The 27941-nt window shown below is 39.8% G+C and overlaps 1 protein-coding gene across 2 annotated transcripts; it reads right to left on the bottom strand.

The window, feature by feature from the left end:
• Positions 1-206: 206 nt before the first annotated feature.
• LOC143009265 (F-BAR and double SH3 domains protein 2-like) lies at positions 207-27367 on the bottom strand. Of its 2 annotated transcripts, none has more exons than XM_076161340.1 (20): positions 27160-27367; positions 23860-23957; positions 20747-20792; positions 15239-15315; positions 14945-15089; positions 14293-14426; positions 13351-13405; positions 13134-13262; positions 12898-13020; positions 12218-12313; positions 8389-8505; positions 6893-6991; positions 6248-6400; positions 5899-6033; positions 4726-4809; positions 3954-4137; positions 3618-3841; positions 3015-3225; positions 2867-2931; positions 207-2428 (listed from the first exon to the last, which is right to left on the bottom strand). In XM_076161340.1, exons 1-20 carry the CDS (start codon positions 27361-27363, stop codon positions 2345-2347), a joined length of 2463 nt encoding a protein of 820 aa, XP_076017455.1. In that variant the 5' UTR covers positions 27364-27367; the 3' UTR covers positions 207-2344. The 2 variants fall into 2 exon arrangements, with proteins under 2 accessions (XP_076017455.1, XP_076017456.1); XM_076161341.1 differs by having other exon boundaries at positions 3015-3201.
• Between the last annotated feature and the right edge of the window lie 574 nt (positions 27368-27941).

The following is a 27941-nucleotide window of genomic DNA, read 5'->3' as shown; positions in this document are numbered from 1 at the left end:
TCTCAAGTCTTGACCTTCAAGTCTCACGCAAGTCTAGTTCCTGCTTCAAGTCAAGCTAGTCACAAGTCGTACGACATTATGATCTACTAGTTCATGTCGCATCCCAATCACACCTCGTGCAATCAAATTGAGTCACTTGAATCAGACTTGAGACACCCAACACACACACACACACGGAAATGAATCAAAATGAACTCATGTTAGTGTTTATTTAAGCTATCTTTATTTATTTGTACACAATAAATACAGTTTTACATCTACTGGTGTGTAAATGTGATGCTCGACAACCTCTGCAGAGCTTTTACATTGTGGGCAGTTTTCACTGAATTTCAGTTTCAGATTCAGATGGAATCAGGACCAGTAGCAACTTAACAATCAACTTCTCTATTGGGAAAAGAGACTTCAGTCTGACGACTAACTTTTTTTTCAATACAACAGGGTAAATGCAAACTTCAAAAATAAGTTTGATGACATTCAGATCTCAATGAGATCAACGACAACACAGCAACATGGCTGACAGATATCTCTTTTCCTCTGATCGAATTGAACTACGCTTCGTTATGCTGTTCTAAAAAAACTGCTAATGTTTGTACAGATATCCATCTCCAAGCTCTCTGTAAACTATTGATATTTCAAAAATGATCAATATCTCATACCTCATTCTCAACCAAAGACACTACGATGGCTATTAAGGCTAAATAACACAAGAGCCATTAAAAGAAATGTATTCATACCAATATAGATGGCACACAAAACGTCAAACACAGATTTACTGAACAAACAAAGCATTCACAACTGACACCAACAAGCAATACTGAAAGGAATAAGAAGGCATTAAAAAGTGCTTCACTATGACAGTATAGATTTTAACTGGACAGCTAGCAGCTCCTGATGGTCTCCTCCTTGAATACAACGTCATGTTGAAAATGTACGTTACCTCAGTGTAAACTGTCACAAACTGCAACCTTCTGCTTCACTCCTCAATGAACGACTACTCGCACCAACAAACCATTATTGGCTAGTTCAGGCCTACATTAGTTTTGATAAAACACTGCTAGATCCTTATTTACAACAAGATGAAATAAAATGACTACATATAAACAAACTACATTATCAACTAAGACTTTAAGAGTTTCTTACATTTGGTGCAAAAACAAAACCATAACTGATATAAGAAGCAGGGAAACTGTTTAACTTTTAAACATATAAGTAGGAGATCAGACAACCTTCCTCAACTACGAGGGTCTCCCTACTGAAATAACAATCACTCAACTAGAATTGCCACTTTTCCCTTGTTTGTGTAACTGTGTCCAGTTACTTGTGTTCGAGGAGAGGACCAGCCTCATCCGTGCTGCCATTTTGATCGTTTGTGGAGAGAACCAGGATTTTGGTTTGGGTTGAAGCTACATATTCACATCATGCTGTAATGTCCTGCCAAGCTTAACTGTGTTGCATAGAAATCCAATCATTAATCAAGTCATCTTGTGACAGGTTCCATTATATTTTCATTCAATTTTCACTGGGCGAGTTGTTGCACTCACCACATGACTCAATGTCTCTGAGTCATGTGAGTGCAATAACTTGTCTAGTGGAAATGAAATGAAGATATAATGAAACCTGTGAGTGTTACAAACACAGAGACTACAATCAAATGTAGGACAATAACTGATTTGCACTATAGAAGGAACCTTGGAGGTAAGGTAACTCATCAGACTGAGAAGAAAACTTTTAACCTAATAACTTAACAGTTATTACAGTACTGAAATGAAAAATGTTATTTCAAAATTAAGTGTTAAACAGGTTGTATTATATTTTCAGTCCATTCGGGGGGGAAATCTTTTGCATTGTATTGTTTACTATAACTGTTTGACTGATGATTTTTGAGACCAATAGGAACTTTGATACTAATGGACTATTGTGCAAGTATTCAAGTATTATTTACCTGAAATTTGTTCTTGTCCAAAATGCAGGTGGCTGAGACAATGATGTGTGTTTTTGTAATAACAAATACAATACTGGAACCACTATTAGGTCAAATGAAAAGGACACAAATATTAAGTACAAAAAAAGTGTAAAGAAGAGTAAAAAGAAAGACGCACATAATAGAAAAAAAATGAAATGGTGGGTAAAACAAAGAGAGAGAACCGTTCGGAAGAAAGGCACAATATTCCTCTACACCACACAAACCCGTCTAACTGTTGCATGGTGTGTGAAAACAGAGGACACGACATGTTGAGCCTCTGTTAGTCCCCAGGGGTTCAGCCTTGTGTCTCCTCTTGGTTAGCATTCAGGGGCCAAAAGCCATCAAGTCCAAGCTGTCAGCACCACCGCCAGGGTGACGCCTCTACACCAATGTGATCTCCACCTCCTCCCTCCTCTTCACCTGCCCACGAGGATGCTGTTTAGGGGGTGGGGGAGCAGCACGAACCTGCAAACACCAAACAGTGGCTTCATTCAAATTGTTGAATAATTCCTGAAAAGTTGAGTTACGATGTTCATAACATATCTCATTCTATTTCTTATGTTTCATAATTTTTGCCACAGTAAAACAAACAGAGGAATGGCATCCAATAGTAAATGCAGCAAAGATAAATTGTTGCGTTTGGGAAAGGCAAAAGCTGTTAATCACCACATGAACAAAATAATAAAGTGCCAAATGTTACTATGGAAACAAGTGTCCTGCTCAGTTTTTGCTTTCGTGTTATCTTTCGTCATAATGTGTTTCAAAAACGTGATTGTGTTCTAATTTCATTCCATGTACAAACAACCCTCTTCAATTGTCCACAACTGCCAGCGCTCTCAAAATGAGAACACTGCAGACAATAGTGTATGAATGTAGTATTAAATGACTAAAATGTTTACTCACAGGACGAATGGTGCCAGAGGTACTTTCTGGGTATTTGGGAGGCAGTGGCGAGCCTTGGCCTGGACCTGAAGAGGGCAGTAGACACAGTTTAGAGTCGGAGTCAGGCCTCACACTGGCAACTTCAGTCAGACTAACCACTGAATCTTACTCTGAAAGGGACTTGTGTGTGGCGCTGGTGGCGGACGATGGTGCCCGTTGTGATAGGAGGGCGGTCGGCCAATGGGAGAGGCTGACGCGCTGGAGGGACTTGACTGCGGTGAAGCCACGGTGGGTGTCTGAAGGGGACTGCTATGCAGAGGACCCAGCTGGAAGGGACTGCGAGGGGATCGATCACACTGTGCCAAAGTGGATGGAGACGCCTTGAAAACAGCGCGCGAGGAAGTTGAATGAAAATGTCCACATTTCACACGTATATTACAAAATGTTTGTGTCTGCTTGTTCAGATGCCACTGTGGGCTGATTTACAGGATATGCGAAACACTTATGTTATTTTCATTTGGACTTGTGGAACATAGACTTGAAAGGTGCTTGCCAAATACATGCTTTGTGCTATAATAACTGACATTCATGTGCCTTTGATGCACAGTTTACACTAGGGATTGTGATTTTTGTTTGTTTCAATTGGCTGATCAGCTCAGTGAAGGAGGATGTCAAAACTTCTTCAAGCGATAAAAAGGAAAATGTAGACAGAGGGTTTGGTGTTGTGACTCATAGCGATCTCATAATGTGTTCTCAATCGTGTGGTGTCTACCTGTGCGCTGCCATCTTTTTGCCCATCTCCATTCTCACTCGTTGAATTGAGGTCCTCCACTAGAACGGCCGGGAAGACCCCGACGACACCGTTAAACTCGCCCTCCCAGAAGCCGTCGTCCTCGTGGGTCTCTCTGCTTAGGATGCGGATAATGGCGCCCTCGGGAAAGGACAGCTCATCATCCGTTTGCCCTGCATAGTCATACAGTGCCTTTGCAAATGACACTGTGAGAGAGAGGAGATGGTTAAACTCCACACTGAAGCACAGCAGGCGGCATCTGACAGATCCGTATTGGTACAAAGTTATCAGGCATTTATTGGTAAAATTGTCCCTCACCACTGGAGTCGCCATTTACAGAGCTGGTTGGTAGTTCGGTTTCTGGTTCGGTGGAGTTACTGGAGGAATGGGATCTAGCGTCCAGCAAAGCCAGAGACTGCAGCATACTCAGTAGGCTATTTGAGGAGGGCAGCTGCAAGTATTTCTCTGGGACGTAGCCAACCTGCCCGCTGCGATTTCTAGCCTGAAAATGGAGGATAGAAAAGGGGGATTATAACCTGTCCTTCTGAAGGAGTTAAGATGGAATGCTGAAGTGTGTTACAATCAGGGCTGGCACGTACATTAGGCCATGAAAGCCCTGACATCGTTAGGGGGCACCTGTGTGTTAAGGCAAATGATTGTAATATATTTATTCATTTAAATCTAGAGTTATTACTCTCCCCATAATGCCAATAATGTTCTTTTGTCATTCCATGCAATCAAATGAGGCTGTGTTAGACATATTAGAGGTATGTTGAACTTGACATTCTTTATTCTGTTGTTGGTGATGCTGCATAAGTAACATTTAACATTAAATATTTTCATACGCTATCACGAGTTCTTGTCAGCAACGTGTGGGACAATGGGCTAATAAGCAACAAACCTCATTAACCACGGTCAATCTGGACAGCTGTTAACCCTATTCAGACAAACATGCAGCCACAAATGCTCTCCATTTAACAATACTGACACCCGTTCTTGCTCAGGCTAGAATGATCAGGAAGTGCATGCTTTGTTTCAGGTGACACACTGGTGGTATGAATCTACCCTGAAATGAGGAGATGTAGCGTACCTTGACCCAGTCCTCCATGTCTCCATCATCAATGACCTCTAAGATTTCCTGCTCCTCGATGGTCAGCTCATCTGGCTGAGATGCCTGGCAAGATGGAAACAAAGCATACATTGCATTGAGAAACTGTGTATTACCTATATTCATGGGTTTACTACAACCAAGCCAGATGCATACCTATAAATGTATATTCACAAATGTAAATTGTTGTTTTTCACAACAAGTACAAAACTTGTAAAGCGAGTCACAGATTTGAACTTGAGCATTTATCACTCTTATCCTTTGGATACCAATACAGAGACACAATTCATTTTAGTCTTTTTATTCTGTAGCAGGAGGGGAAAGTACATGCAAGGTTGCCAATTAAGTTTCCAAAAGCCAAGACACTATGATAACCAATCAATGCGCCACAATTACCCCTTTACCTGTGAATGGCCAGAATAACATTTGGACCATCAATCATAACAAGATATTATCATTAATCATAATGTACAACTATGTTTTTACCTCACAGTTAATTGAAAGATTTTTATAAGAATCTTTGTGAACCCTAACGATGTATAGTTATAAAAAATTGGTTGCCACTCATTTCTATTTTATGTTACTAATATTGCTTACTGTGCTAGGAGCAAAGTAATGGTCAGTATAAGTATATGTAGACAGATACACAGATTGTGTGACTGTACATCACATTCATGTATGATAAATGCATGCAAGTTCAAAAGTGAATATATTACAATATTTGCTTCCTAATATGAGGCAGCATTAGACCAATATTAGCTAATCACGTGTAACAATAGGTACGTCATTTTGGCATATATAGTATGTTGACAGAAATTTCGATTTAATAGACTTTTTAATATCCTTTGTGCGGTTATTATTCCATGTTCACTACAGTCATTTTTACAAGTTGTTGAACGAAGTACAACAACAAAGTATCCTGCCTCTTTGTAACAACTCTTCAATTACCACATTTGATTCATGTATTACAAGTACATGAATGCTGGTATTCATCTGAAAATAAAGATTATATATTTATATTAATAGATATATAACCATTAAAAGAACATATCAAATATCGATTCAGTGGTCAGCCTCCAAGTTCCTCTGTCATTTGGGCTCAACAGAGAAATATAAATGAACAGCTTTGTAAACAGTCAATGTATGCATATGTACCTTATAGGAATAGAGCACTTTGCAGGTGAGCGGATAGTTTTTTAAGGTGCTGGAGGGGCTGGAGCTGCTGTCGTCCAACACTTCACCACTGTCCTCCATCTCCTCTTCATCCTCTTGCTCCAAATCTGCTGTTCCCTGTGGAAATACATCGCAAGTCACTTAGTGAGACACAGTCGATGAAGGTCAGAAAGAGGAAACTTGTCGTTGTGATGTAGTACACATCAGTGCACTTGGAAATTACTAATACATTACATGTTACTTCCACCTGTGGAAAGAGAACTTAACACATGTTTAGGTAAGTAGAAAGCTTCCCCTTTAATATTTCCATCCACTATGCTGATGAACTTACAGAGAGTGAAGGATCGTGGGTATTGAGGTTGGCCCAGCGTTCGTTCTCCAGCTCCTCCATCACCTGGTTCATAGCACTCTTCAACCATGTTTCAACCGCAACACCCGCCTGCCTCAGCAGGTCCAGACGGGCCTCCGCCTTCACTTTCACTGTCTGCCATTGCAAAACAAATACAATTAAGGATAAATCCAACAAAGCTTACCAATTGATTCGATTGTGACTTTTGATTGATTAATGAATGTTGGTAGACAGAACTGTTGAAAGTATTAGTTTATAATGTTGGAAAGCAGATAGATTCTTCTCATATATTGAATGAATCGGGCTGATTATCACACTAAAACATCTAAAAACTATACATTTACTTTCATTTCAATCCCAGAACTTTATTCTTGGAATGCTGCAAAAGCCTCTTAAACAGAATTCAGCCAACAACTGGATATTACAAAAGAGGATAATGACATTGTACGTACACATATGAATACAACATAACACGTAATACTAACTTAAACTGAGTCAGTACTGCTTTTAAACCAGTAGGAGGTGTAACAGAGGCGTTACCTTCAGAGCTATCAGTCCCAGAAAACTTAAAAACAAACTGAAAATCTGCTTCATACTCTGAAACACACACGCACACACAAATGTTACCTCTGCCCTACGAAGACTCTGCCTGGCCACCTCGATCTTCGTCTCCAGCTCACTGTTGTTTTGCTCTGCCGTCTCATGGGGCCCGTATTCCTCCAGAGCCTATAAGAAAAAAACAACAACTCAGTGACTACACTGAACTACGGTCCACATTTCAATAACGAACAAACGGAGGAAACTAACTATCAACAATGCCATTAACTGAAGACATTCTACTGAGACGGATTAGAGCGAGAGAGTGAGTCACTTCCTGGTTACTGGAAACAGATTGTTTCATCCTGGTTACTGGCGGTGCTGGTGGGGAGGGGTCGGGGGATTTTTACCACAAGCTCTTATCCCCTGCTGTATTGCTTTTGATCCACCATGAGTCATTATCCTTATTATCATTTCCGTAACATGTGGTACTTGTGGACATGTGGATTTTATGATATCCAGGTTTAGTGTTATCAAACGGACGTGGAACACATTGTTCAGTAATAAACAGTGTTGCTTAACCTCACACCGTATGCAATCAGTACATTTGATATAATATAACCTTGATGCAATATGTAAGCTTATAAACACCTGCTGGCTTTCCACCTGAAAACCCTGTGCGACACACGCAGCATGTTTCTGATATTGTACCACAACTTGAATTGTTGCAGAAGGAAATTTAGAGAAATGTGTTTCAATGATTTCAGATTTAATTTATAGTCTTGTTTGTAGAATAAATCAATGGATAACTAGGTAGACTTTTCTTGGCAGTTGATTGCTTCCTAACATTGTCGTGTTATGTACTTCCCTGTTCTGAAAAGGAGAACAAATGGTTCATTTCACCTTCACATTCCTGCTAATTATTATTAGTCAGAACAGAGCAGCAGTCCCATGTGGAACAGAGTAGATAGCACACTTAAGTGTTCAAGTATTTCAGACTGAAAAAGGCCTCAGGGCTTCTACTGAGCTTCAGAGTGCAAACTGCAAAAATAACCTAAATAGATTTTATCTGATCTTGGAACAGAAAATCCTAAATGAACTCTAGTCACAAAACTTCTATCTGCTAAATTCAGTTTCTGTCTTTATACACACTGGTTTGGAAAAGGTCTGATTTCGATGACATGCATTTATCAATGCTATTATATCAAAATCTCACAATGGGACGCCTGCTAAGACACGTCTTTAAAGCAAATAAGCAGGTGAGCAAGAATATTAAGTTTCTTTCTTGCTTGTTTTGGATTTTGCCCCATTATTTAAACGTTTAGGCTCAAAATGTAGTATGTTGGAAAAATGTTGCTCTTTGCCCGAGGTAATTTTTTTCAATGCTCAAAAGTAATAAATATATCAGTTACATACCGGCTCAATACTTTAAATGATAAATGCTACAAGAGGGTAAATGTTTGTATTTGTATGGCAGATTTATGAATGTCTGATAAATCGGCCGAGAGTCTAGAATGTGTACACCCTTCCTGAAGTCTGCCCACAGCATTCATCTCACCAACAACATGATTTCTTCCGTTTCTCACCCTCTGTGTGTGGATGATGCTCTTGTATTCTCGGGCCACGCGGCTCGCCCATTTCCTTGCCTCCTTGTCCAGGCTGTGCTCCTCTGCTGTTCCGTTCTCTTTCTGCAGCTCCATCACCTACGCAAGGAGAGGAGCAGATACTCACATACTCAACACTTCCCAAAACTTCAATTAAAAAAAAACAGCCATTACAAAAACACAAGTTCATTATATTTCATGTAAAACACAGCTTGAGAGGAATATTTGAGCAATCCAGGTAATTGATCCTGATAATTAAATGAATTAAAGTTGACGTGAGGGAAGATAACAGTCTAAATAAATAAGGAAATATTCTTTATTCTACCTGTCTGCTTGATTACTTTACTAATTCTATTGGAGCCGAGTATCATGTACAACTTTGATTTACAGTTAAATATACCAGTTGCTGTTATGCCAAAAATTACTTTAAAGGCCTCTGTGGCAGCCAAATACCAATCTGAGAACCACCAGTTGAGATTAGGTTTAGTATTTTCGATTATGACAATGTGGAAGAATTTCACTGATGTTCTAGAACTTCAAGTGCTCAGGGGTTAGAAAAGCATGTTACAAATTATTATTATTGTTATGTATATGTACTGTAGACTAGACTGTACATTAGAAATACACCCACTATTTACCTCCACCATAAAACTTTAACTCTCAAGTCCAGCTGCAAATAAAATTGTATTGAATAAATGTATAAATAAAAAAAGGTGAAACATAAACTTTGTATATTCGATAAGTTAGCCGACATTATACTGAGGTGGGTAGTGTATAAGAAATTAGGGATGATCTTTGACATACAGATGTGCTGTGTTTGAGAATGGACTCTTTTCACTTTAATCAAATTAAAACAAATCCCTGCAACTAGACTTAATCGATTTCCATATGACAACACTGGTGCGCGCATGCGTGTGTGTGTGTGTGTGTGTATGTGTGTGTGTGAGTGCGAGTGTGTGTGTGTGTGTGTGTGTGTGTGTGTGTGTGTGTGTGTGTGTGTGTGTGTGTGTGTGTGTGTGTGTGTGTGTGTGTGTGTGTGCCCGGTGGCGGAGGGGGTGGGGTTGGATGGGGGCGTGCGTGCACTCTGATGAGGCCCACTTACAATGCCTCCTTTTCACAGATGGGCCGTTCACAAGGCCCGGCTTGCGTCCCACCCCTCCCTCCTAGTTCAGCACTATTCCTTACCGGATCCCTCTGTCTGGTGCAAGTGGTATGGCTGGGAGGGAGGGAACGCTCTCCACCACTAATGTTTTCTTTAGGAACAGGCTGCTGCTTGTTTGACTTCCAATGAAAACAACGCAAGCGCTTGCAGCTTGAACAAACTGTCCAGTGTTGTCCAGTGGAGCAGAGGGGCAATGCAAAGCAGAAAAAGGCAGAGTGGGGCAGTGGACTAGTATGGCTGGGCATATTAGTACTCTGCCCCACTAGAATCTAACTACAGCAACTATCAATAAATCCCAGGCCAACATCCACACATTAAGTTGCTTGAATGCTGATATGCCAATATTTTTTAAATTGACATTTATGCAGATATTTCAAATATAGATGGCAAAAATGACCAATATATATACTTTGCAACAGAAAAAAGACATTAAAGGTTTTAACAGGTGCACAAAATGTAATCCAGAAGAACTGCGAAGACATACTCTTATATGCTCCTATAAAATATAAATTTAATTAATTTAGTCTTTGTGATTATATGGGCCATCCTCAAATTAATTCTTGATTCCTCTTTAATCTTTCAATCTTTTTTTTCAATTAATCAAATTCTTGTCAATCCGCATGCTGAACAGCCACTGCTGAGGTTATATGGTGATAAAACCATAAAAGAGGCTATAGGATTACTTAACCAGTCATGTAGAAAAAATGTCCTCTGATATGAGTTCTAAGACAGCCTTGGAAAAATCAATGTGTTAACAGGTGCAGAGTTCAGGGATATATAACGGACTATAATATAATAAACTGTGCCAATAATTTCAACACACTACTTTCAAACCGAATCATTGCCCCTGGAGAGGTCTCAACGTCAGCATGGACACTACATATCACAGCGATTTGGGGTATTAATCATTAATCCCACTGTAACAATAATATATCATTCATCATTGTTGTTGATTAACTTGCAATATAAAGTATTAAGCGTATCAGGCTTTATCTACTTTCAGTGCGACCAGTGCAAGCTGTGCGAAGACGGGTTACTTTTTTCAACACCTTGTGCACACAAACACTATGTCCTCATACAATCTCACCCTAACTTCATCGAAAAATAAAACTTAGAAAAAAAATAGTTGCATTGCACAGTATAAGTGAGTGTTGATATCAAATAAATGACTAAAACATATTCCTCTTCAAGTGGCCAGGAAGGGCAAAACAGAGGTAAAGTGGTCCAAAACTACTATCTATAATCTGAAGCTCCCTAAGAAAGTTTGTTTTGCCATTGTATCTTTGACCTTACTATCACAAAATGCAAGAAGCATGAGAACCACCTCTGATCAAATCAAGTTCCTTCCCATGATAGAGGAAAAGGAGCAGACAGATATTGGCATCACAAGAAATGACCTTTGTTAAATTAGTTATTTTAGTACCATTAAAAATCTAGACTTTTATACTTATTTTACCAATGTCCAAAGAACTCATTTAACACAGTACATTTACATGCAAATTATGCATTTTTGTGTATGTACAGTATTACTCGTTGCTCCTTTGGTATATGAGGGACAGCACGGCTGATTTAGCTTAGTCTGACTATAAGACAATGACCAATTCACCTTCCTGCATCAATCGATTTACATAATCATACATGATACAATACATAAGAGGACCTTCCTTCTGATTGAAAAGGTCACAATCCCTGTGAACATGGTGGACGATGGGGAACTGATACGGGAACTTTGCTGAAGCAGGTTATTATGTCACTTCAAGAGGAACCATTACAGGCCACAAATAAATATGAGAAGTTAAAATCATTCCACAACCAAACAGTACAGTAGTTAAGACGTGGGGTTTATTTATTTTATATTGAAACTGTGACCATAGTAGCAAGACGAAATTATTAAAAAAGTAGTTGTCCATTTCATCAACTACAATTTGCACATTGTTTTCATTTGATATTTTTACAGAGAGAATTCAAATTTCCCTTGAATAAGTATACATATATATACTTATTCAAAAGAAATTTGAGGAGGGTAGTAATAGTAGTTTTGGACCACTTTACCTCTGTTTTGCCCTTCCTGAAATTAGAATTCAAATTTCTTTTGAATACGTTTCTATACTTATTCAAGGGAAATTTGAACTCTTTCTGTAATAATCTCAAATGAAAACAATGTGCAAATTGTAGTTGATGAAATGGACAATCATTTTCTAAAAAATTGGTTCCTGTTTCTATGGTCACAGTTTCAGATGAACCCCACGTCTTCACTACTGTACTGTTTGGTTGTGGAATGATTTTAACTTCTCATATTCTTTTGTGGTCTGTAATGGTTCCTCTTGAAGTGACGTAATAACCTGCTTCAGTAAAGTTCACGTATCAGTTCCCCATTGTCCACCATGTTCACAGGGATTGTGACCTTTTCAATCAGATATAGATATATATAGAGAGAAAGAGAGCGAGAGAGAGATAGAGATAGAGATAGAGAGAGAGAGAATAAATGGAGTAGAGTCAAACTGTTGTAAAACCAGACACTATACAGAGTTTTGCACTGGAGAGCACAATACCAATTCACTTTCACAAATCATATATCACATGATCAATTGCAATAAAGATGTCTAATTTCAACAAAGATGAGACGCAGAAGTAGAAGTCGGGACTTACCGAATCTGAATCAGTAGGCTGGAACAGGAAGTGAGCAGCTGGCTGAAATACAGCATTCTTCTGCACAAACATCTGCTGGTGAAACTCCTGCAGCACCTACGAATATAGGAATATGTGTGCCGTGAGGGAAAAGATGAAATAATTATATAATTTACATGACACAAAAATCAGAACTGAATAAAGGTGTGCTTGGTAACAGCCGTTCAACCGAAATAATAAGAACAGCCTTCAATAGATCTGTTGATGACAGACAACATTATGAAAGATAAAGCCCATATAAAGTACACAGATAGAGTATATTTTTGAGTCCTCTTATAAACTGAATCAACTGAAGCTAAAATGCATTAATTCAAAAGGCACACAGTGATAATTAGACTGAATCAATAGGGCCAAATAGAGAGGACCTGAGCTCAATGCCGCGCTCAATGCCGCACTCATGCCTTCCCTGTAAAGAGCATTAATTTATATTCTGGTCTGAGCAGGACCAGAAAGCCTCTGCTGTTTCAGAGAGACAAGATGAAGAACACAGAGATAACCCAACCATTTCAATTAATTAGGAGTCAGTGGAGGAACAGGGTTCAACTTGTCCCACAGTCACAAAGGCAGTCTGTGACACTGAAGGAAGCAATTATGAACACGTGAGATGAAGTGTTGTGTATTTGGTCACTTTCATGACTTACCCCATTTGAGCTCTCCAAGAGGTGGTTGAAGGTGTTGCTGATGGCCTGGTACATTTCCAGCTCAGTCTGACACAGAGATGCCAGGTAATGTTTTACTTGCTCATGGATTTTGCCATCTAAGACCTGTAGATGAGCAAAAAGCTTTTAGGTAAGATGGCAATTCTCTCAATCACTGATCACTGAAAGCATGTTTATCTGCCATCATCCACCCATCCATTGGGAGTGTCTATGGTCACCTTGATGCAGTCTGTTAGGTCTGTGTCATAGTAGCGCTGCTGGTGAGCGTTAGCGGCTGCAAGCATGAGCAGGTAGTCATTTCTGCCGTGGGTGGCTTTGGAGTTGCACTCGCTCCTCTTGGCTTTCAGCTGGAATGCAAAATGTGACAACGATATAACCGATGTACTGTGAGAGAAGACAGAGCAGGTTTTTTGGTAGGCTATAAAAGTGTCTTACCTTTACACTTGCCCTCTGAAGACTAGATCTGGACTGGAAGAGACTTAGCTTGGACCTGAAGAAAAGAAAACAAGTGATATCAAATCTGCTTTGGCACATTCATTTATTTTGATCTTGGCCATTCAATTTGTTAACAACACATTGAACAGTGGTACATCATCATTTATGTAGTTTAGCCTACTAAAGCAAGTATCTTGAATTTCTCTCACATTCAGAATGTTCAAATGTTTGTCAAATACGGGAAAATATACCGGACACACAGTTTAATCAGCGTGTGTGTGGAGTGCTGTAGGTGAGAAAAGTAGTATTGTAACGTACAGTAATGTTTATATCCCTAATTTTTTTTTGCAATTTGTTTTTATTGAAGCAAACATTGTACATGCCATTGTGCATACAGTTGTAGGATATTTTGGAGATCATTTTTTATATAGAAAGAGGGAAAAGAGGAGAGAGATAGAGAGAAGGGAGAGAAGGAAGGAAGGCTTTATTATTACTACCATCACTATGTTGAACTTAATACGTTGACCCTGAGGTAGAGTACAAGTAAATTTGCAATGTCATAGGGTAGATACAGATCTTACAGGATGATGTCAAACAGCAATATAGGTATTGTATGTAATGTTTATATCCCTGAGTAAAAGTGCAGCGTAGTGCTGACAGGTACTAGGCCAAGCTGTCCCCTCAAAAAAAGCAATAATGTTCATGTTACTTGGACTTGTTACAGTATTTTTCTGTTCATGTGCACATAAACTGTAATTTGGTAGGCATGAATAATGGAATCCCTTTGAGACCTTGTATGTGAAATTGGGCTATACAAATAAAATTGACTTGCCTTGGCTTGAATCCCCATCTTTTTTTTACAATTCTGATCTCGGTTCTGATTCTTGATTTTAAACAAAACTGATAATTGAACACAAATTCTGTGGAATAATGGAAACATACTTGGCATCCAGCTCTGCCTTCTCTCTGATGGCATGGGCCATGGTCTCAGTCTCCTGGTACTTCTTCCTGCTCTTGGTCAGCTCCTTCACTGAGTCCTGCAGCTCAGCTTGGACCACTGTCAGCTGTTCAATACACTTGGGAGGGGCAGGTAGCAGGGGCAGAGAGGAAATACAGAAGAAAATGTTTCACTTGTGCAATTTCTACTCCAGCAGTGCCACACCTACAAATGTGGAAATTCTTCTTCGCCATGGCTATGACATAACGTGTATGCCAAGTAATGTTCAAAGGGCATGTGGTATATAGCAGATATAATGGCATGTTCTAAAAGGTGAAAGCTAACAAGAGTGGCATTGTCAGCTGCAGGTAGTGGAACTTGGCCAGCAGTAACTAGAGAGCAACTCTGGTCACATTTCAGGAGTATGGCTGCTTCAGAACCTTATGATCAGGGACTATACCAACCGACAGACACAGAGTGCTCCAAATTATACAAGCACTGTGCATATTTTAACACTTGAAATATTCTGAAACACCACTGACTGGATGGCAGGGAACAAATCATAATAGATTTATTACTTCTACTATCAATATCAAGTTACGTGCAATTGGAGAAGTCCTGAAATCTGATCAGAGATTTAGGGTTGACCTGCCTTACCTTCCTCAGCTGCTGGTCCTTCTGTAGTCTGGCCATTTTGACTGGATCGGCAACCTGGACTTTGTAGTTGTCACAGGCACTGATTCTGGACTGGGTCACCTGGACTGTGCCCTCCAAATAGGCTCTCCATACACAGTACATGTTCCTGAAATGACAACCAAAATGTACGCATATTGACTGCAAAAATAATTGGGTTTGATGTAAATAATAGTACAGCCAAGAAAGAATATCAGGTAAGTTGCACCTTATCTTCATGTTCCCATATTCAGTCCTCACAGTGGAGACACAACCTACCTGTGGTCTGCTTGTTCCTCTAATAAACTCTCTGGCCATTCCCTCTTTAAGTATTGATTAGCCAACTTCTGGAGGGCCTAGAAGTAGAGAAGTGAGACACAAAGCATGGATGACCAATCACCTCTGACACCATGACACATCTCCTGACCTGTAAACCACCAGGCAGCCAAAGCACATCAAATATAGCCAGCTGAGCGTTAAAGAAGATGAGGAACGATTGAAGACAGCCTCAAAGATTCAGCATTCAAAGATCTACTTTCAGGCTAAAGTGATGTACTTGTCACATCTTTTCAAATGATTGCATAAACAAATTTACCTGTAACCCAGAACCTAAACTGGAGGTTGGCTCATTTGTTATTCTTTTATGCTGACGTAGGGCCATTTTTAGATGAAAAATGTAATGTATTTAGACCACATTTGCCCCTGGAGTTATATTGGGTTCTCCGACCTCAGCCAACAATGAGGTTAACCTTTGAAGAACCAAAATAGGAGGGGAGAGTCAATAGCAGGGGAGACCAAAAATTAGCCTAGGGGATATTTCCTCGCATTTGTGAGCATCCTGTTAGCATGCCACAAAGATGTACTTCAGGAGCATCAAAAAGAACTAACTTTTTTAGCATTGTGTGTATTATTTAAGTTAAGTTGACAAAACACCTTTGATATTCTATACAGTGCAATGGCTCGCTAGCAAGACTCATAGGATCTCTTTAAAAAGTGTATAATAAATTAGTATGAGCACAGTGAGTAGATGTCTTACATTCACATTTAAGCACCAACATGGAGATAGTGTATTGATAATAATAATATTGATAAATATTAAGTAAGCAGGAAACTACATTATCCACAGAACGAGTATTTCGATAAATAGTATCAAAGCATAAAAGTACCGGTAGGCATATTACCAAGTGTACAGTTTGTGGGCACAGCAGCAGAAGGATTTGCCACTGCAACAATTTAATCTCATCTATCATTTTACTAACTCCAGAATGTATTTACTCAAGCATTTACATTTGGCTATTTAGCAACATTAAGATGGTGTTGAATGTTAAACTGTCAAAAGGCTTGACACATTAAATAAAGGAATATTCAGTGAAGTTCTTGTTGTTGGTTGACGTGACGGATTCATCTCACAGTGACAGGTGATCACCTCTATGTAATATGGCCTAAAATTGAGACATATATAATCTAAAATGGAGACAAATCCAGAATAGTCTCAAGGAATGGGGGGCCTGATTGATTCCCAGATCATTGTAGTGACAGTTCTCATTCTCAGCTCAGCCTAAAAGAAACCGTGTAATATCAACCATGCGATGAAAAAAAGGCAAATTGGATAAGGAAAAGCTTTTACAGCCACAGTCTTTGAGCACTATTGATGTGGCATTGAATCTCAATCATATCCTTCACATCCCATATTGATCAGATTGCTACAAGATTAGACTTGCACCGGTTTTTGTTTTTTAAGGGAACCCACATTTAGTGTCATTAGACTTTTCTTTGCTCACTAAATGGATTTGGGCTTTAGGCCTGAACGAGTGCCCATGCAGCAGTCTATCCTTCCTCTGTACACTCAGAGAAGACAGGCTCTGTTATGTTGTCCTGAGGCAGACTAAGCCAAAGCTCTGAACTCGTTGGTCTCAGTGATATGGGTGCCAAAGCTCCAACGCCTCTACAAACCCTGTCATTGTGGAATCCAGATAGAGAAAAATCGCCAACTGAGCTGGCCAAGCAGGCACGCCTGAATGGTGTGATGGGAAAGAAGGAAGAGTAAAAGGAGGAGGGACGTGAGGAAGGTAGAGGAAGAGCCATACAGAGGGAGACATTTTATCACTCTGTGTGATTTGAATTGCAATTGGCTGATGGCTATGGAAGCCTGCAGGTGTAAGAGATCCAAAAAAAGAGGAAAAGAGGAGAAGGAAGAAGGAGCAGAAGGAGGGGGCATGAGGACGGGTAACCAAAGGGCAAGGAGTGTTTCAGAGACACTCTGATCCACTTCGAACCATTTGCAGTGGGTGTCAAATAATTAGCAGGCAACACAGCCCAGATATTGAGAACACCAAGAGAGGCATGCAATGAACATAACTGAAGCATGAACGGGAAGAGGTGAGAAGGGAAATGACACGTGGATAACCTGGAAACACTCTTCCAGATTACTTGAGTTTGAGTTGACTTTCATTGAGAAACGTTCCACTTTGATCCTATTGTCACACGTGAGCTAATGATTTCTTGTTGTACCTGGTTACTTGGTACCTGAATTTGCTCTCAAAAAACCTGGGATGCATAATGGATGTGAAAACAATAAATTGCAATAAAATGGTGGAAAACCTACAGAATTGTACCTTGCATAGGAGAAGAAGTACACGATTTGAAATTGAAAAAAAGGTTAAGTGAACAACCAAACACCGATTTGGTCTTACCAACGGGCAATCTGACCTGACAGCAGCTGTTTACGATTTCAGTTTAGTGTATCTGTATTTCTCTCTGTCTGCCCTGAAGCCATCTAAATATTTTATGAAAGGTGACATGATAACATGGACACAGCGACACGTCATAAATAATGCACAACCAAGTTGTTGTTTGTTTTCTAAAGCCACTGGAGAGTGATAATCTCAAACAAAACTTCACCATTGTAGTTTTAGTGAGAACAAATGCATAAATTGCAAAGAAATTAATACATCTAACATAACACCTATTCTTAATTTCTAATTATTGAGTTCAAAGGAAATGTAATGTAAAATGTAAAAATCAGACAACTGAAATAGATTCATCAAGCACTTCTGTGTTAATTTCATGTGACTGGGATATACCATATACCACGTCATATGAGGTGTCGTCTGATGTCATGTGATGTTGTGAAGTCATGATGTCATATGGGATGTCATGTGGGATGGCTTGTCATTTTATGTCATATGTGATGTCATGTGATGTCATGTGATGTCATGTGATGTCATATGGGATGTCGAGCGATGTCATATGACACATCTTGAGCAATGGGACCACTTATGTTTTAATGTATGAATGGAACTGTGTGTTGTTTATTTATTGTTATTTATTATTTATTTATAGTTGTTTAATTATAGTTTATTGCTGTTTATTCATTACTGTTCAAAGATTCAGGCACAGCACAAATGCATTTCGTTGTATTATCATGTACAATGACAATAAACGCTATTCTATTCTATTTTATTCTATTCTATTCTATACAGATATGTATTTGTCAGTCACAGGCTTCCCAAAAAAGAGTACCAATGAGTATCTTCTGTCTCTCATGCAATGCAACACATCTTCTTCAAATTCATTTGGTCAAATTGTTGATTGTAGCCTATACATTTTTCAGACTCCTTTTCAATACCTGTACAAAGTTTTGGGATATTGGTAGGAGCCGGAACCAGGCCCAGAGCATTCCAATGGTGGTGGGTGACATGCCTGGTGAGTATGCAGGTCATGGAGAACTGGGCATTTTCAACTGCGAGGAAATGTGTACAGATCCTTGCTACATGGGGCTGTGCTGAAACATGAGGCGATGCTGGTGGATGAATGGCACAGCAATGGCCCTCAGGATCTCTGCATTATGTCTCTGTGCAATTGCCTCTCCCTACCATAACTGAAACCGTGATTCATCAGCGAAGAGGACTGGAAACAGTGTGTTACTGGCCATCGCAGGTGAGCTCTTGCCCACTCAAATTGATTGTGATGCCAAACTGCAGACAAATCAATCAATTCTTCAGTTGTGTAAACCAACTATGGCCTTGTGTCTGGCATTCTTGCAGGTCAAGAAGTCAGACTGTCGGATGAACTTCCAAAATCTCTGAAATGACGCTGGAGGTGAATTATGGTGGATAAATGGATAAACACCCATTTTTTTGGTAACAGCTCTAGAGAACATTCCTGAAGTCAGCATACCAATTGCACAATCTCTTAACTCTTAAAGGCATGTGCAGCATGGTGCTGAATAACAAAAAAGAAATGCTAAAAGTTTTACCAAATCTGTGGGCAAAATTTTACAGAATCAAGATATTTGAGCGCATGCAGCAAATTGCATAGGTATTGTTCAAAAGAATTTAAAATGGCTGCAAAAACCATTGTTTTGCTTTTCGATATTTGTTCAGTGTCTAATTTCTGTCCATACTTTCATTTCATAATTGCATTCTGAGATAAGAATACAAAGAAAACACATCACCACTACCTGTATGTACTTTAAATCCATGAAAATACATTACAACCTGTGTTATAGACACCAGACTACAAAATCCAGACAACAATCGCCTGTTCCAATCACACTGGTAGCAACTAAAGAACAAAAGGACGTAGGAAGTTGTGCCGCGTTCATTTGCGATGACACAACCAGGGAAGAACTTCACCAGTCGTTCGCAGCTTGTTGCACTACTTGGATTACATATCTATGATTTAAACACATACAGTACACATACAACACACACTGGCAACTTGTACTGCCGGGATAGTTTTGCACACAATTTAAGTGCACCCACAGTCATTACATACGTGATTTAAATCATCCCGCATCATCCCTGTTAAGCAATGCACCTAACACCTAACATACCCAGGTACACATAGCGAAAACATACACTATAGGTTGGCCGGCCCAATAGTGGTGACGTCACTGATGTGTTTGTACATTGGACATTGGTTTGATGAAGAACTAAGAAAATGGAATGGAGATTCTGGGTATGAGAAATAATTGCCCTTGTGCTTGTGCTCCCATGGCTTGTACAAAAGCTAAAAACTGTTCAAACCAGCAGTCGCTGAACTCCAACAACCTAAAGTGTATATTTTCTGAGCAATGGACATTGGTTTTTAGGATACCGGGTCGTCGGACTTATGGGCTTTTGGTTGAATGGGATGTCTTTGAATGGGCCTTCGGACGAATGGCATGGCGCAACATTCTGATTGGCTTTCATACACAATAGTCAAACCAGGCAGGCAGACGGTGCTCAGATCTAAACAAAAGCGTGCCCCCAGCCCTAAAAAAAAAACGTCTTTGGATCTACGCATTTTGCAGGTAAGATTTCAGTTAGCTCATTATCAGCTGCACATGGCCAAACGATGCATAACGTTGCTTGTTAGATAAGTACAGCGGCATGCCTCCCGTCTTCACAGCGGTGGTGGACATTCCTCACCGAGCTGCAAAGCCGGAACACAGCCAAGGAGAAGCTAGGGGATTTTCAGACAATCAATTGATGTCCCCAGGAAGCTCCAGGCAAAAACAACACAGGGAGCAGGAAACAGGCCAGAGGATCGCTGGTGGATGTCGCTTCGCTCTGCTGTGATGTTTTTCTGTGGCTAGTTACTCTCTGCCCACATGAGAAGAGCTTTCCTTGGGCCACATCCTCATCCCTTCTGCCTTAGGTCACACTCAGTGCCATTGTGGCGTCTTTAGATATCGCAAATAATAGCAAAGAATATATAGCAATGTAAATGACAAGGCAAGACACACACACACACACACAGGCTTAACAACCATCAGGTGCATTGTGAGGAAGAGTTACATACCTGTGCGTACTCCCTCTCAACTGCTGCTTTCTTCTGGCTAAAGGTCCTGAAGAAAACAGAGTGAAATGTGAATGATAGCTGACCTTTGAGTAACACTTAGTGGTTGTGCCTTTGAAGCCTTTACAGACTACAGTGCATTCCCTTTGGTTGCACTCGCACAGTTCCACCTTGAAAATACTCAATGTACCAGTCAATATTCCAGTTTGATCACAGCATACTTTTTACGGCAAAGACAGAAACAACTTCAACTAAATCAAAGGTCTGAATCCTAAAGAAAGATACTTCTTGTACCAAGAAGAGTCCAATAGAGTAGCAGTCAAAGCAAGTAACACCAGTGAAATCAAGGTTGCATGAGTTAGTAGATTATGCTAATGCTGTGGGAACAGTTTGATTTCAGCTAAAACGGCATTTCATTTGATTAAAATCCCAAAATACTGACTTTGTAATGGTGTATTTTAACTGAATGTTTTATAGGAGACAGGTCTGTTGGAACGAAGATCCAAACCAACTGTCTGCTCTCATCATATAAGTGATAAGTGATTGCTACACCCCAACACATAGCTGTAACGATGTTGTGTTTCTATACACAACATGGGTGCGCTGTGTGTTTGTCACAGTCATAGTTTCAGGGGGAAAAGCGGCATCAATGTGTGACACGTTGATTGTGTGAAAATGAAACCGACAGATGAACGGTTACATGTCCTGAGCTTCCATCTCTTCATGCATCCTTTCCCAATGTTCCTGTTGTGTTTAGTTCATGTACGGCCGCACGAAGCCATTTCATAAAACACTGTACTATCAACAAGTCAAGTATCCTGTAATTACCCTGTTCATCCCATCTAAAAAGTAAAGTTCAGGGTCCCAATTCCCAAAGCGGCTTAAGGCTAAGATAGTCTTTGTCCCATTTTAAATGCCATTCTAAGATCATCTCAGCCTTAGGGTGCTAAATTGGTAGTTCTTAATCATTCTCCATCTTCCCACAAGACTTCCTGCCTCTTCCTGCAGTAGTCTACATGATGGATATGTCTAATGATAAGGTCTGACAGAGGTCCTTACTGTAATGAAAGCCTTGAGTCAAGCAGGATTTGAGAGGAAACCCCACTCTCAAACTGCTTACATTGTTAGATCTGAGGGTTTGTGCTACTTGACGCTTTGCCAAACTTATCTAGTGCTCATGTATGTGAGGGTTATCCAGTTTCGTTCACACTACCTTTTCTACTCCTACGGCAGTCGTTCCAGACGTATGTGTGACATTTTAGGGCCATTTTTGTTTGCTTTTAGTGCCTGTTCTCTGTGTACTTGAGCACTGGTGCAAAATGACAGATGACAGGAAGTTCATTCTCTGTGATCCCTGGAGACCGACACATTTTTCTGCTCTTAGAAAATAGCTGGAAATTAGCTGCTGTCTACATTTAATGTAGCTGCTATGTGCTCCTGACTTTATTTTATATCCTGCATTTGTTTGGCAGATTTGAAAAATATATACCCAAATAATTAAAGTGTGCCTGAAATACATGGCATATCAACAAATACTACTTTAATGTCCCAAAACATCAGAAGAGGTTTGCATATCATTTCAAAAGAACTACATTGGTTACTTCACGAGTTTCATAATCCATGATCATTCAAGTTTCTAAGAAAATTGGGTCAGGCCGTGGGACAAACGGCAAAGCAGCAGATTGTCCTTAAATCATTGAACATGTCGAGACTAGAATGCCATGTGCCACCATTAGCTCCACCCCACCTATAAACAATCTTGCTTACTTCCTGGGAGCTTCCTTCTCTTCCCTCCTCCTCTGCACTTCCAAGGCTCCCCTTCTTCTGTTGCGCCCACTCTCACTTCCTGTTGTGTTACCACACTCAATTTTTGCTGACAACCAGGTGCAGTTTCCATTTTGCTGAATCATTTCTCGTCTAAAACAAGGAATGACCCTTGCATATTCTGTGTGTCTCTGGTTTCCCATTGTTGCTTTCTCTCAGTCATGTTACTGAGCCTCCCACAGTGAGCAATTCGGGGCACCCACAACATCTGGTGGCTCTCTATGACCTTAACTTCCAGCTGTATGGAGGTTCAGAGCTCTGCCACCAACCACAGACAGGAAGTGGGGAGCCAGTAAGCTGTCAACTTAACCCAACTCTAAGTCTAAAAACACAACCACAGCCTCTGGCTTATCTACCTTCAAAATGCCTGTACACTTGAACACAGTGCTCTCAGTTTTTGCTGTGACTGGGGTTCATTTGTATTCCATTTGTGTTCAACTACTGAACAATTATTCACTTTTGTTTTGGAAATTGCTAATAGCAAGTTTGCCGCCAAGAGTAGAATTTGAACAACCCAGTAAAATTTTATTTTGCATTCATTGAATGATATAATAATTTCAATTTAAAAAAAAGTTTGTTTCTACATCAAAGTGCTGAATGGGTCTAAGAGGGGAAATGCAAAATCCATCCTTGCACTCAAAACAACAACGATTCTCATTGTTCACCTTCATCTCAATCACATAACCGTTCACGATAAATATAAAGGGCAGGGAGGTTAAATTAGATTGTTGTCACTTTGCATGCTACCTTCCCAATTCTAATGTACATTTACAGCCAAAGTCAATACATGGCTTTAATTTTGATGCACAAGTAACATTTCAGTCAGTCTGTCAGTCTGCTGTTAAAATGGGTAGTTGGATTTAACAACCTGTTCTTACCTGGTAGTTAAAGAGCACAAGTGACTTGGGGTGCTTCAACTTAAAAAATAGTCCCCAATAACTAGTGGACCCAAACCACCAACCATGGGGTGGTGACCACATATAAACTCTAAATATATGTGAAACAATCTTGCTATTCTGTATTTAATTACTGAAATTGAGGAGAAGTCCTTCAAATAACTACTAGATACTACAACAAAAATCAACACAAAGCATGTACACATCACTGTATGAAATTCAAGAGTCGGATACAAAATGTAATAGACAATAACCTCGTCTAATCATATTGGAGGTTGACAGGCTGACTGGCAGGAGTTAAATGTAGCAGGTCTAACCCTTTCAAAAAGAGTTACAGGTTGCTTCTACATACAAGCCCACATCACTCAGCTTTTACTTTGACCTATGGCGGCTCACCTCAGGTCTTCCAGGAGGTCACATTCTGTCTGGTGTTTGATGTGCAATCTGCTCGTCTGCTCTGCATGAATGTGTTTCAGCTCCTGGGTGACCCGGACCTGGTTTCAAGGGGGCAGAAAACACAGTTTGTCAGACGGATAAAACGCTGCCCTCACAGCTTTCTTCCTGCAATGTAGTGACATCCTGAGAATTTAACATGACAAACCACACAGGAATCAGGGACTATGACTCAGAAGACGGTTGTTGCTTCAGATGACCTCACAAAGTGACAGCAGCAAATCAGAAGCATTCATAATTAAGCCAGTAGTTCACACAACAGTCTCTGGTTATCACACAGATTACGAGTTAAATTATGAAACATGCCGGCGAGGTCTCCTTACTGATTACTACCAGTGTTATCAAGTAGAGAACCTTATTATTTATTTTCCTTATTACAATCTACAGTCTTCATTTCAATCATCACATCTAAATAAATATGTAAAAACATATACTGAAACGTGTTCAAAGTTCAATATCAGATTTCGTGTTTTCCCTGCTGGGATTACCACATCAAAACTATCCATACATGTGAAGACAGAGTCTTTTTGGGGTGTACCAAATTATATTTGGCACACAAAACAACAATTGATTGAGGAGCACTGCTGAGGCTACGGTTACACTGTGCCATTTCATGTGGCATATAAATGTTTTCTCGTATCTGATCATGCGAGACTACATGAAGTGTCATAGTGTAAATGAGGGCATGTCAGATATGTGTCACATCAGGATCGGATCTTCTCGTAGTTTAAACGCATTGTGACATGTTCAAACTCATTCACCGGACACGCATCATGAAAACCTGCCTTTCCACTCTTCCTGGCAAAATCAAAGTAGTTCTCACAAACGCTATGTGCAAAGGATAGAGGGCTCCAGACACCTCATGGACAGTATAAATGTTTTACTCACCCCGAACAAATGTGCAATGGCACAGCAGCAAGGCCCTGTGGCTAACAGCCACTCATTTACACACAGACACGGGGGCACGGAGAGGAGTGTGGCTGCAGCTAAAGGTGTGCTGTCCCCATACAGGACTGAAGTCTAGTCAGTACCTAGATAGTTTTGGACAACGCGGGTCTTCTAGTGCTGACTGCAGTCGAGCACCCATACCCTTCTCTCCACTGAAATAGCTGCATGCCAGAGATCTAAACTTGCTTTAATAGCAGATGGTCCCTGCTGCCTAATGCAGACTCGACCTCGACTTCACATCAGTTGCATCAAAACAAAAAGGAGCACAAACTGAGTTTTTTGCAATGTTAATATTGTTCCGGATGATGCAATAGGATATGAGATCTGATGATGCAGGTCGCATTGAACTTTCACAGTGTGTAACCCCTCAATCTGTCCTGACAAGATCAGATATTCATCAGATTTTTTATATTTGATTCTAGAAGTTCCATGAAATGACAACTGTAACCACAGCCTCAGATACCACATTGTTACACATAAGGACACATATTGTCGACTTCACTTACTTACTGTGACCCGTAGATTGTACTGAGAACTGACTACTTTGCCTCGTCAATTCATTCATATTCTGACACTCAATTACAAAGATTGTCAGTTTGAAGTAAAAATTTGAAAGTCTGGGTAGCCTCTTCATTATTTTGCCTCTTAGCTGTCAACTCATTTGAAAGAAACACCACAAACGCGATTGTTCAATAGTTTGTCCCTACTGACCACAACATAGATGGAATCTGATTTCAAAGATGGTAAATGTGCTGATGCTGTCAGAGAGTAAGTAGATAACAGGACAAAAATGACTGATGGCACATTTTGTGGCCACAGAAAGACGGTGGGTGATTTATTTTTCCTCCTGTGTGACCTAATGATACCTGAACCTTAAGTATACCCGGTTAGAAGTAAACTACAACTTTAACATAACACCCAAACAGGATATTAATACCATCTTATTATATTGTTGTCTGTTATGCACCACCTAATTAAACAAAGTGGAAATTATATAACCTCATGTAGATGTGTTCTCAACATTTTCTGAAGGATAACCGCTGTCCAAACAATAATTACATAAGTATGTGTTGTCCTAAGTTGGTCTTCTGGCAAGTCAATAGATAACTGGCTTGTTATTTTCCATAACAAAATTAGTGTACAAACTAAGATAAGATGATACAATAACCATCAGAGATAATTAGATCACTTCCCCTTAGGAGTATAAGAACGCACTGATTTCTCTTTCACATTGAGTCACACTTCAACATCAACATCTGATTGGGTTCCATAAAAATCTCTGCCCTGGTGGATTTGACCAGTGGACAAATACACCCGCAATTAATTAATATCTATGAGTAAAATTAACATTTATTTTGCAAAAGTAACTGGGGTAGAAATGGTGAAATGTTCTGCGCTGCTGGGGCACGCGATTGAAATATGATCCCACATAAACATCGAACAGAAACAACTTTGCTTTTCTGTTTTTACTTCACAAACTTAAACGCTGATAACACTTTGCTCTAATCCTTGGGGGGGAAAGTTACCCTAAACTTTAAATATCGTTCGATGTTAACTTTGTCTCCTTTTTTCTATTACGCCAATACTTTTCTTCTACGCCAAAACCGAACCAAGCTACGTATGAAAACAAATCAATTCCTCTGTTGCCTATTTTCCAAGCATACGTCAACAAATGACAGCACATAGCTTCAAACCTTTGACGTGTTAAGATCTACTTATATAATCGGCATATTCGAAAAAAAGACATCCTAGGTGTTATTTCGAAACGCTTTTTAAAACTTTTAGACTGAACTAACAACCGTGGATGGCGGTAGAGAGCACTGTGAACCAATGCTACAAGTGATATCTATCCCAAAGGATCCGTGCGCCGAATGTAACAGAAAGCGCATGTCTTTCTTAAACATATAACACAATTTGCAAAGAGAAGGACACTTAGTCGGCATTCCTCTTCAAACAGTCAGAGTTTAGTGGCTTTAAGCAGGACCTACTCTCTGTACCGAGAGGGAACGACACACATCGGGGGCTATTCTCCCCCAAAATGTGTGGCACACGGGACTTTTTCTCCCATTTTTCCTCCCTTCTCTGCCTCTGTTTTCAAACCAGAAGGAGCACATTTAACAACCAAAACTTTAAACCAACAAGTATTCACTTAACAAACGTAAGGGTGACTATCGCTCAATCCAGTCGAGCAGCAACAAAGCGTACACTTTCAACCATTAAATATGCACCACTTCGTCGAGAGTGTCTGCAGACTAGTAACGTTAGCCCAAAGCGGCTACAACGGGGAAAACTCACCTTTCTCGGTGGGGGTTGCATCCTTATTTCTTGACATAAAACATATAAAAACACGAAGGGTCTATCTAGAAGTATATGTGCAAATGTTTCGAACAAATAACTGAAGAGGGAAATTTGAGCCTGGGTCAAGCGGCCATGACGCGTCCAGTATGTAGTAAGTTGAGTCCCGTTGAAAACACTGTGGCCCCAGGGAACAGAAAACATGAGCGACAAGACGGACATGGGAAAGAGAAGCACGTCCGGTTGTACTTTCACATTAAAGCAGGGAGTAGTCTGGAAAATAAACTACTTCTTCCGCTTCAAATATCCCAATCGAAAAAGCATTAACCCACAACTTAATTTTCTCCAATTAATCTGTAATGCGCTGTGTGTGCTTTGTATCAAGTATCAATAATGAAAAAAGGATAAATAAATGTATTAACACTACATGTACATGTACATGTGGTTCTAATCGATAAAATCCCGCCTTTTTTTTAAATCTCAGCCAGCTCAATAACAGAGGGCAATATTGAATTATAATTCAATTAAATTGAGTCAACACTGATTGAATATTGTGACACAAGCTGACCACACCATATCAGAAAAAACGTTTAGAATTAAAACAGACTTTAATGGTAATACTCTTTATGAGACAAATGAAATGTCATTTTTTTAATAAATTGTTATACAGACTCAAAGCATTCGGGGATTATCACACTAAACCAGAGAGTTTGAAGGAAGTAATCCCTGTGATATTCACCCATCTCAGCAAGTGTTGGAAAAGATCAACATTTAAAACTGAA

Source organism: Genypterus blacodes, unplaced genomic scaffold, assembly GCF_046128005.1.
Source record: "Genypterus blacodes isolate CSIRO-AG114 ecotype Tasmania unplaced genomic scaffold, CSIRO-AGI_Gbla_v1 ptg000111l_1, whole genome shotgun sequence".
NCBI lineage: Eukaryota > Metazoa > Chordata > Actinopteri > Ophidiiformes > Ophidiidae > Genypterus > Genypterus blacodes.
Note: the sequence above shows the minus strand (reverse complement) of the source record. Positions and strands in the feature narration are given on the sequence as shown.